This window comes from Haliotis rubra, unplaced genomic scaffold (genome assembly GCF_003918875.1).
Source record: "Haliotis rubra isolate DU_JTF1 unplaced genomic scaffold, ASM391887v1 Scf192, whole genome shotgun sequence".
In the NCBI taxonomy this organism is placed as follows: domain Eukaryota; kingdom Metazoa; phylum Mollusca; class Gastropoda; order Lepetellida; family Haliotidae; genus Haliotis; species Haliotis rubra.
This window is the reverse complement of record NW_025765914.1, coordinates 1,333,706-1,346,203: the sequence shown is the minus strand read 5'-3', so window position 1 is coordinate 1,346,203 and position 12,498 is coordinate 1,333,706. Positions and strand designations below refer to the sequence as shown.

The window sequence follows — 12,498 nt, the reverse complement described above, 5'->3', positions numbered from 1 at the left end:
TGTTCTGGCATGTTCTACAAGTACCACTGCTAAACATATGAAGGTTCACTCTGTAATGAGTCGACAACGTACACAGATTCTCCCTGAGAAGTCATATTCAGCCCAGCCTGCAATGTTTTGATAAACTGTAAAACTGTATTCATAATGAATTGACAAACAACTAACGAATGCTGTTACGGAGGAGTCATATTTCGCCCATGACAAAGGAGCGCATGGCTTCTGGGGCTGCTGAATCGAAACCCACAACGTCCATCATCCCGGGATCATCCGGGTCTGCAATTGTGAACTCATTGCTGGCCATTCCGCAGACGATCAGACGAGCATCCCACAATCCACTCCACTTCCTGTACTGGCGAAGAGCTTCAGATGGGTGAATTTTTCCAAACCAAGTCTCACTATCCGTGTACACAACAAACACATCAAACAACTTCTTTTTTTCCTTAGCCCACACCATCGGCAGCGCGCAGTCAGTCCCTCCGAAATTTAAAGAATTCGTCCTTCTTTCGACTGTGTCCAAACTGTCCTTAGGTCCGATGTTAAGGGGGGTTAACTTATCACAGAAGGCAACAACGGTGGAATTATCTGGGTTTTCAGTCCGCTTCGTGACCATCATCATGGCTGCTGCAGCATCCCTGCACGAGACTGACGATGTACCCATCACAGAACAACCCATGGAACCACTCACGTCCACTGCTAGAAGATAACGCTTGTTCGTTGGTAACACAAATTTGAAGGACAGATAGAATGCATCATCCAGAGCTTTCACGATACGTTTAGTTGGTGTCCACGTCAGTTTGCCCTTCTCTCCACATCCTGCTGAGTAGGTCTTCAGAGCCACCAACACATTGAACGGGTGGATCCTGGCTTGTTTCAGGGAGTCTCGGTCTGTCACTTTCTGAACCACCAGATCTTCCTCAGAGCTACCGTCTGTTAGCGCACCGATGGAAGTCATCTTACCAAGGTTCCTTATCATCGCTGTCATCGGCATTTTCTGAAGCAGTTCTTTCCAAACAGAAACCGACGACAGCAGTGATGTGGGGATGTGCTCCCGTACTAGTCCATGTTGTCGAATCAGCTCCACCATCTTGTTTTCCTCGGTACAGGATTTGGCCTCGTCCACAACACTAAGGAACTTCAGGACCTGCTTCACGGATTCTGGTTCCAGTTTGTCATACATTTCTTTAGCATCAGACAGTCCTTTGACGGCGTACCTCAGAACCACACCGACAGCATCGTTGACGGGTTTGGTGTGGGACAGTCGCAAGACGTCCCGGTGTGACCAGCTGTTCCTCTGTCGATATTTAGTGACATGCATGGCGAGCTTGACAGGGTCATCATGGAACCTGTTGTACCAAGCTGATATGGCGTTCCTGTGTGCCCGTCCCCACCCCGTGGTCTTCCCCTGCTTCTCACACCGTTCAATAAACTCGAACAGGAAGGTCGGAATTCGGCAGATATCACGCACAGCTTTGTAGGCTTCTTGTTTGGTGGTTAAATCGCTGCTTCTGCAACAGACAGCAAGAGCCAGTAGGATGGATGTCTGTTTGGCGGTGCGTCCCTCCAGACTGAACTGTTTGATGGTCTTGACCACGTCCACCCCCTTTCCCTCACTGATAAGATCCACAATACATTGAACATTCTGTTGTGTCAGGGCCTTCTGTGAAGTGTAGTAGGTGCCTCCTTCTGAACCCAGACATAGGAAGCGCTTGAGGCGGGTGAAGTCGTCCACCTTCCACCCGTATCCCCCTGCGTTGTTTCTCACCTGGTCAGCAGATATAGGAGCGCTCTGAGGGACAGTGTCAGTGGGAAACACTAACAGGTTGCTATGGAAATCCATGGCAGTGTCGGATGTTTACTCGCGTCTGTAGTGGCTCACCTGTAATTAATGAACAGATTGATCAAGAATACTCAAAAGGTTTCAAATTTGTACAGTTGTAAAGGGGTTGCTCATCTTTGGGGAATATAGAGCCTTGAACAACAACCTCGTACTTTGATTGGATGGATAAACATATATTGTCTGTTACACTTGAATCGAACTCACCTTATGTAGGAACTATACAGAAAGGGTATTTTTGAAAAATAAAATTCTATATGACACATGGAAAACAAGGGTGCTGTATGAAGTTTAGTCATATTCCCGACAACGATGTGCTCAAAAAGAGAATATCGAGCTCGGCACACATACACGCACACACACGCGCGCTCATACACACAATTAAGCACAATCTGACTACAACTATAACAGTGCCTCGTATTATCATTACAGTTTGATATTATGACTTCAAGAACATGTGTATTCTTCATAACAAGACACCAACATCTATGTACTAGTATAGTATGTCGTTAAGTATGTAAAACAGTAAAATACAACTAAATAAACCTAAACAGTGAAAAGATATACTTATTGTTTGCCGGCACAACACCTACCTATATAGTGACCAGCTTCTCTGTATACAGCGCTGAAGATAACGAGGTTTGGCCGGACCAGATGTGTGAAAACCAGTGGTCTATGATGCTCACCTCACTCTGAAATGTCTGAGAGGCGAGAATACTTTTATACCAACCGTTTTGATCATGTTGTGCAATCAGATGTTGACGTTCACTTAGTCAGCCGGCACTATTAGAAGGTTGCGGTTAATCGCTACACCACGGCTCATCGCCAAATATAACTACTTACTACGTGTATTTTGATGGCAGATTATACTACACACTGAATACATAAAAAAAACCTCCTTCTTCGAAACAATTCATTTTATTACAGACTGATTTCTGTTTTGTTTCAACCTTTGTTGTACATATATTCAATGTAATACACAAAAATCATAATCATTCTCTATATTTTTCTACTAAATTTCTATAAAAATGAATGAGTATATCGTTTTTGTTATGTGGGTTACGTTTTGTTATCGTTTTGACTTGGTTAATAAAATGTAAATATAATTAAATTAACTGTTGATATGTTGTAGGGAAAATAGTATATCGAAGCCTACTCGCCATGTGAAAAATCACATATTGACTCTGCGGTTAACCGCGTCTTTTATGACGCTTCAATGGATATGGATAATCGTCATATTTTACTGTTCTGACATCTGCCAAGTCAGCATATTTTGATTTCAGTCAGTGACGTCACAATATGCTAATTCATTAAATAAAGACATCAGTCAGCAATTTCACAACTGTTTATGTTGGCAGAATGCTTATAGGCAAGTTTCTATGCAGACGATCTGACTACGTTTCCTTGTAGAGCTGTCGGTTAACCGCGACACGCCCAACGTTGTTGGGTACCTGTATATAAGGCGACACCGACAGGTGGACAACACCGTTACGGGGCTGGCGACTTTGACCACTTGCTTGGTCCGGCCAGCCTTGTTATCAGAAACCAGCTTGCCACGATCTGATGAGTGTTTCTTGTTTAGCAGCATGACGGGAGAAAATCAAAGGTAATTATTGTTTTGTCACTTCCTCCATGTACTTGTTCATAATTTAAAGTTTCGTTTATATAATTATTTGTTGTCGCCATGATATACATGAAGACATGATTTATGACAAAATAGTTAAGTAGCATTCCACCTGAGAATCATGCAGAAGTGGATAAGTCCAAATTTTCATATTGACTTGAAATTTTGTCATTCTCTTTATTATTTCTATGTTAGATTACGGCTCCTTTTATGTGTACATATACTTCATTATGTGCCACACCTTTGCTGTTATTCAAAATCTGGTTTCAAAGTAACAGTACTTTACTATGCAAACGAATGGAGTTCGTCGCTTTTCTACCTCCAATTAATCTTGGGGAAAAATGGGCGTATCAAAAACTAGAGCACATATTTTAGAAAAAAATTCACAGCGATGTTTAATATAGTGATGTGATCAGAAATTCTGAAATTTTTAACCAAACTTGTGATTTTCGACTTACCCAAAATTCTCGATTTTGCATGATTTTTACGTGGAGCTGTGCTTAATATTCATTATTTTTATCCTCGGTTATAAATATAGTAATACTTGTGGTATACAGAAACACTCAGTTGTATTACCTGAGTAGTTGTTATGACGGGAAAAAGAAATAAGGTAATGGGATAGTCTAAGGGTAAAATGGTTACCTGTCATTCGGATGGCCTTGAAGCAGCGTATAGCAACATTCACTCACTCACTCACACACTCGCTGCACTGAATACCAGTCTATTCATTTGTACATGGCATTTTCTTGAAGTAACTGACCATCGAGATATCGATGGATAAAAAATGAAATTGAACCGTTGCCATGTAACACAGCTATGTGTGTTTCGTACTCAGAAGCACTAACGTAGTCCAGTGTTGTGCGTTCCTTCTCCATGTGGGCGGTGGGGCAGCCTGATGGTTAAAGCGTCCGCTCGTCACGCTGACGACACGGGACCGATTCCCCACATGGGCACAATGTGTGAGGCCCATTTCTGGTGTCTCCCGTCGTGATATTGCTGGAATATTGCTAAAAGCGGCGTAAAATCATACTCACTCACCCCTTCTCCATCACACGGAGCCTGTTGTTACCCTGCATGGCGGTCGGCATGATACAACATGGAGTAGTCGTCTAGGAGTCGGTATACTATCCATGTTAACCTACAGGTGGTAACTCTGTGGGCCAGCGTACGTACATACACGTCGCTTTATAAGTGCTAGCACGTTAAGTCCGACATTACTCTGAACTTGAACATGCTCTAGTGCACACACACGTGCATACACGTGGCTATATAGATGCAATAATCTCGAACGCGAGATTCGTTTTCTACTGACCCCTTTTTTTCATTAAATTTTCCACCTTCCAGATGATGGGTTCAATTCGTGAAGTCCTTTTCTGGCGTCCCCGCCGGGATGTTACTGGAATATTGTTAAAGCAGCGTAAAACTAAACACGCTCACTTTTCCAGATGATAGCGGCTCTGCTATTTCAATACCGGCGAGACTCGGATACGACTCACGTCAAGGACTCAAGACAGCGTCAGCTGCACCCAACACCGACTTCGTCACCCACGACAATGAACTACGACTGCGACATGTATAAGCAAGGGCCCGTCTACAACCACGACAGCCAGGGCAAAGTCATCTCAGCAATAAGAAGATTGATTCACTGATCACAGTTCAAAGGCTACAGGTCACAAGTCACGGTTGAAGACTTACCAGCCTGGGTGACTTCATGTTTCGGAAGATAAAGGACAATGAATAATGCATCATTTGTAGCGGATAAACGATTTAGTAAACTGCCTTTAAGGCTAAGTTTCATTCTGTTTCATTCATTTATTTGTTTACATTTTCCCCCTGAATTGCTGCCAGCAAGTAGACAGCAAAATGCTGCATATATTAATTTCAAAAAGTATGTTGATGTTACTGGAATAATGTATGGGTACAGTGTGTGGAGCCCATTTCAGGTGTCCCCGCCGTGATGTTACTGGAATAATGCTAAAAGCGGCTTGAAACCAAACTCTCACTCACTCACTCGCTCACTGAAACTAATGTCCAGTAGACTATAGACTATAGTGAGTGAGTTTAGTTTTACGCCGCACTCAGCAATATTCCAGCTATATGGCGGCTATAGACTATAGGCATAATCTGTATGAATGTGCTAGTATATATTATTGTTTTTCATCGTTCTGAGAAGTGTTTCATGCTTGACAGTTTGCAGATGCCAAGTGGCATACAACCATTCATGTACCCTAGACATATTGCTATATGTGACATTATTCTCCACCCAGTATGACACAGATAAAACAGTAACTGGTCCTGTCACAGAAGTATATGTTCTAACCGTATCCTCAACCATATCTGATTTTGTTACTTAATGACAGAAGCCCACGTAAAATACCACAGTAACATTGAAATCTTTCTCCTTTTGCCTCGTTCTTTTGTGCAAGTAGTCCAAGTACATGATCTGTGAAATCGTGATTTTTCACAATACATTTGTCTTCTCGAATACAACGTTCTGTTGAATAAAGCTGGTAACACATGTCTTTTCATAATCTAAAATGGTTTTGCTTTCTCAAAAAGAGCCGTAATGTTTATTTCATTAGAACCACATGGAGATGTATGCATATAATAGGACTTCCGGCTATTGTGTGTACACTGAGTACACTGTACTTAGTTGTGTAGCGACAGGAGTGGTTCTATGCGGGTGAACAATTGAAGTGTACAACATACTACAAGTATCTTGGTCTACTATTTTCATCTAGGCTAAAATGGTCAGCTGCATGTAGCAATCTCGCATCACAGGCATCGACAGCATTAAGGCCAGTATACCAGCTATTTAAACGTAACCAAGCAGTGACGTTCTCTACAGCAATGACTATCTTCGACTGCAAGATTTTACCAATCCTTCTTTATGGCTCCGAGATATGGGGAACATTATACAATGAAACAATTGAAAAGGTCCATACCTCTTTCCTTAAACGATTTATATCTGTTGGGAAATTTGCATCAAACAAAGCAATATTGGGTGAAACAGGTCGCTGCAGTGTGTTTGTGTATACCAGAATGAGAGTAATCAAATACTGGTTGAAACTACTACGAATGGACTCCTCTAGATATCCAAGGCAGAGCTATCTTCTTCTCAAATCTTTAGACGATAATGGAAGACATAACTGGGTGTCAGAGGTTAGATCTCTGCTCTTTTCAACAGGTTTCGCATGGACTTGGTTATCACAACAAGTTGGTGACGAGAAGTTATTTATCAGCACTTTCAAACAAAGGTTACAGGATATCTTTATCCAGGATTGGCATTTGTCTATTTCTACCTCAAGTTATCTGTCATTATACTCTGGATTCAAAACTGATTTTAACACAGAAACATATATTACTTGTCTCCAAGACAAGTCTTTGGTACGTAGATTCTGTAAATTCAGAATAGCATTGAACAATCTGAAGGTAAATACATACAGGAAGGAGAAACAACAGTACGACTATACCATCTGCTATGAACATTGCATGGATCTCAACATCGAAGATGAAGTTCACATACTATTTTCCTGTCCAAAATATTCTGCACTTCGAATGAAATATTTACCTTTGTTAACTTCTGTTGTGCCAAACAAATGTAACTTCATCAAACTTATTTCTTCACAAAAACCACAAACAATCAAATTACTATCATTATATTTGAAGCATGTATTTAATCCACGCCGTTCTTAATTACAAGTTTTGTTTATTATATCACATCCACGTGACAAAATGTAATATTCTGCTGTAATTGTACCTTAGGTCATAAGGCCTGTAGTATTGAATAAACTAGTCTGAGTCTGAGGTGCGTGCCAATACCGTGAAGGGGGTATCGATATAGTTACGGCAGGTAACACACAGCTGACCTGTGTACGATTGTGTCGGCACTATGTGTGGTCTACAGGTTGGTGTACAAACTGATAATCCATTGAACTGTATCAAATAGTTTATCCAACTAAATATCAGGCATTTTTAATTATGTTGCATCATTATCTTGTTTTTTCTGAATAAAGTCTGTAACATTAACATTGTGTGGCTGTCAGGTGCAGGTAAACAGTGTTGTTTACATGTTGTTTACATGTTGTTTACGTGTTGTTTACGTGTTATGCTGGTAAAACTGCGTATTCAGTGTCCTGCTTTCATGTAAAACCATGAATCCCTAAACAGTATATGTCATAAATAAATTCCTGGAAATGCTAATGTTTTTGTTTAAGATTCCTTATTCTCAAACGTACAAGGAAGTGCCATAAAATAGTACCGGTTACCTCCCTTGGCCAATCTACGCAGTTCCTGTAGACCTGTATGGATGTGTCAAGCATCCTTGACTGTTGCTTATTGCTTGCACATGATAACAATTATAGTTGCAGTGACCGTATTTAGTATCATCGTTATAAAGAAAAGACACAAGTTCCGGCTGTAGTTTAACACTGAATGTTCAATATTTCGAACTGGGCATCGCCAACAGTTCCTGTTCTCAACAATACACAGTTTTGTAAAAGTTTCTTCCGGTTCGTCCAATTACAAGTCTCTTCCAACAAGGATCCATTGTTTATTTTATGACTAAGATATCACCAATTTTATATATTTTATTTTGTTTTTGGTTGGTTGTTGTTTAACGCCGCACTCAGCAATATTCCGGCTATATGGCGGCGTCTGCAAATAATCGAGTCAATAACAGACAATCCAGTGATCAACAGCATGAGCATCAATCAACGTAATTGGGATACGATGACATATCTGTCAACCAAGTCAGCGAGCCTGACACCCGATCCCGTTAGTCTCTTCTTACAAACACTGATCATGTCACTGTATATTTACAGGGAGCTATATACACACACTGACCATGACACTGTGTACATACGCGGGGCTATATACACACACTGACCATGACACTGTGTACTTACAGGGAGCTATATACACACACTGACCATGACACTGTGTACTTACACGGAGCTATATACACACACTGACCATGACACTATGTACTTACAGGGAGTTATATACACACACTGACCATGACACTATGTACTTACAGGGAGCTATATACACACACTGACCATGACACTGTGTACTTACAGGGAGTTATATACACACACTGACCATGACACTATGTACTTACAGGGAGCTATATACACACACTGACCATGACACTATGTACTTACACGGAGCTATATACACACACTGACCATGACACTGTGTACTTACACGGAGCTATATATACACACTGACCATGACACTGTGTACTTACAGGGAGCTATATACACACACTGACCATGACACTGTGTACTTACAGGGAGCTATATACACACTGACCATGACACTGTGTACTTACAGGGAGTTATATATACACACACTGACCATGACACTGTGTACTTACAGGGAGCTATATACACACTGACCATGACACTGTGTACTTACAGGGAGCTATATATACACACTGACCATGTCACTGTGTACTTACAGGGAGCTATATACACACACTGACCATGACACTATGTACTTACAGGGAGCTATATACACACACTGACCATGACACTATGTACTTACAGGGAGTTATATACACACACTGACCATGTCACTGTGTACTTACAGGGAGTTATATACACACACTGACCATGTCACTGTGTACCTACACACTGGAGGGAGCTATATACACACACTGACCATGACACTATGTCCTTACACGGAGCTATATATAAACACTGACCATGACACTGTGTGTACTTACAGGGAGTTATATATACACACTGATCATTCACGTATCACATCATCACCATGACACTATGTACCTACACGGAGCTATATACACACTGACCCTGACACTATGTACCTACACGGAGGTATATACACACACTCACCATGACACTATGTACTTAGACGGAGCTATATACACACACTCACCATGACACTATGTACCTACACGGAGCTATATACACACTGACCATGACACTATGCACTTACACGGAGCTATATACAAACACTGACCATGACACTATGTACCTACACGGAGGTATATACACACACTCACCACCATGACACTATGTACTCACCATGACACATGGAGTTAGTTATATACACACACTCACCATGACACTATGCACCTACACGGAGTTATATACACACACTCACCATGACACTATGTACCTACACGGAGTTATATACACACACTCACCATGACACTATGTACCTACACGGAGTTATATACACACACTCACCATGACACTATGTACCTACACGGAGCTATATACACACACTCACCATGACACTATGTACCTACACGGAGTTATATACACACTGACCCTGACACTATGTACCTACACGGAGCTATATACACACACTCACCATGACACTATGTACCTACACGGAGTTATATACACACACTCACCATGACACTATGTACCTACACGGAGTTATATACACACACTCACCATGACACTATGTACTTACACGGAGCTATATACACACACTCACCATGACACTATACACACCTACACGGAGCTATATATACACACACTCACCATGACACTATGCACCTACACGGAGCTATATATACACACACTCACCATGACACTATGCACCTACACGGAGCTATATACACACACTCACCATGACACTATGTACCTACACGGAGCTATATACACACACTCACCATGACACTATGTACCTACACGGAGCTATATACACACACTCACCATGACACTATGCACCTACACGGAGCTATATACACACACTCACCATGACACTATGCACCTACACGGATCTATATACACACACTCACCATGACACTATGTACCTACACGGATCTATATACTCACACACTCACCACCTGACACTCACCATGACACTATACTAGAGCTCTGTTTGGACACTATTTGTTTACCAGCAATGTGATATTTTTGTCCGAGGTATATGTTGTTTTGTTTAACCAGAACCCAGTTTCAGCGCCGACGCTAGGTTGATGCAACACACACCAAGTTGTGTTTCCATTAATAACTCTACCATTACCGCCGGTCAATAATCCACTTTATATGAAAACAATTATGGAAACATAATACACAATAACGATCCGTGATGATAGTAGGACGCGATATCTTGTGACCTTTTGCGAATCATGTGACCTTTGTGCACGGGTTAGCCATGTTTTCTGCACGTGCAGCCCTTTGGACCTGTAATATTCAAATTCGAGACGCATAAGTCTTAATTATGACGGCCCGTAGAGATTAGGGTTAGAATTGATCTTCTGCAACCCATGCTTGTAAGAGGCGACTAACGGGATCGGGTGGTCAGGCATCCCGATTGCGTGGATCGATGCTCATGATATTGATCACTAGATTGTCAGGTCCAGACTCGATTATTTACAGACCGCCGCCATATCTGGAATATTGCTGCGTGCGTCGTAAAACTAAACTCACTCACTCACTTTAATTATGACCGTGATGTTCTCCGGTCATTTGATTACGTTTCCTACACTGTAAATTAACTTTTGTTTATGTAATACAGTGAACATGTATATGTGAATATGTGCTGACGTATGTCAGTCCCAGTCTTGACCTGTCAACTTTATTACAGTCCTATAGATGTTACACAATGTTCACTTGATGCAGACATTCGTCTTGTGTTCCCCAACCGGTTGCAAGCATCCGCACCGACAAGGCAAACATCTTCCAAACCAAACGGATTCCGGGTAGTTCGGTTAAATAATGACACGGAACCAATGCTTTTCATAAGAGGACTGAAACTGGATCTTTTGGTAAGACTCGTTGACTTGGTTCACATGCGTCACCGGGGATGTTGCACATGATGCCGTTGTTTTTCCCCGCCCAAACTTTATTATTTATAGGCCATCGTGATAAAACTGGAAAGTTCATCAGAATTTCTTTTTCCCCACCCCCCTCTCTCTCCCCACTCACTCACTCGCTCACTCACTCGCTCGCTCACCCGCTCACTGCCACTTCCATCCAGCATCAACCATCCTGTCCTATACTGCAGGTGGCATACACTGAGTATGGCCAATGAACGTCCGCGGTTTGACAATAACATGACGTCTTCAGACAGTAGGACATGCGTTCGCTCCTCCCCATGTGTCCCAGCACAAACACGCACTGTTGCATAACCCACTGCCCTGTTGTCTTCCACAAGGCGAAAATAGAATCTCCTGAAGTACAATCTGATGCATGTCACAGTGTGCTTTAGGTTTGTTCGATGTAAGGTGGTAACTAAACAAATATAAATATGTGTCATGATTTTATCTCAAAATTACAACAGATAACGTCAATAGTCCAAGATGACCTAAACATGCAGCTGACATTTTGGAATACAGTTCACTGTCCTCTGTCGGTATGGTCGATGTGGTACCATGGCAACGAGAAGAAGACGCTCTGTCATGTTTGTTATTCAGAATCGTAAGTTGTCCGACAAGATCTGTAAATATTAACAACAAGACGTGACAATGCTCTGAAGAGTCTCTGTGATCAATCATTATGTATTAGATTGGGTTTGTTTCCAGCGTTTCATAAGAAGTCACGGCGACCTTAGCTGTGAGTGAAGATTTACGTCACAAGGGCAATATCTCAGCCATAACGCAACGGTTTTCAGTGTCCTCGAAAGAGAATTGACTTTTAGTGCTTGTTGGAACATTTGATTTGGTACTATTAATTCCTGGGTAAGAGTTCCTCCCGTTCTCCCATCCCAAATAATATTTATAAATTAATATATACTAGAATTATTAACAAAACCTAACACAACACTTTCTAGAGAACTCACAAAAATAACTAAAAAGCCCCAAAATTAATTACAATATATAGGGTCGAATCACGTTGCGTTTCCTCTGTTAATCTCTTACAAAAAAATATGGGGGAACGGAAGAACTCTTTCCAATTCCTGAAGACAAATCATGTTACAAGAAAACTGTACGAATTGTGAGTTGGTATGATTAAACATTTAGCAACATTGCAGCATGAAGAAGTACAGCTTATTCCCATGACGGAATGTCGTCGGGTCGTTGGCGTAAAGAGCGAACGTTTTGACAACTAGGCTA

General features: G+C 41.5%; 1 protein-coding gene and 1 long non-coding RNA gene across 2 annotated transcripts; one reads left to right on the top strand and one right to left on the bottom strand.

Annotated features, from left to right (window-relative positions):
- LOC124274600 (60 kDa SS-A/Ro ribonucleoprotein-like) lies at positions 1 to 2,544 on the bottom strand. Its single transcript, XM_046709965.1, has 2 exons — positions 2,428 to 2,544; positions 1 to 1,876 (listed from the first exon to the last, which is right to left on the bottom strand). Exon 2 carries the CDS (start codon positions 1,835 to 1,837, stop codon positions 185 to 187), a length of 1,653 nt encoding a protein of 550 aa, XP_046565921.1. The 5' UTR covers positions 1,838 to 1,876; positions 2,428 to 2,544; the 3' UTR covers positions 1 to 184.
- Positions 2,545 to 3,208: 664 nt separating this feature from the next.
- LOC124274601 lies at positions 3,209 to 5,255 on the top strand. The gene is made up of 2 exons (XR_006897985.1): positions 3,209 to 3,440; positions 4,904 to 5,255. It is a non-coding gene; the product is annotated as an uncharacterized LOC124274601 (long non-coding RNA).
- Positions 5,256 to 12,498: the final 7,243 nt, after the last annotated feature.

Coding starts and splice junctions, on each gene's coding strand:
- LOC124274600 (XM_046709965.1), bottom strand. CDS start 1,837: ATGGATTTCCATAGCAACCTGTTAGTGTTTCCCACTGACACTGTCCCT.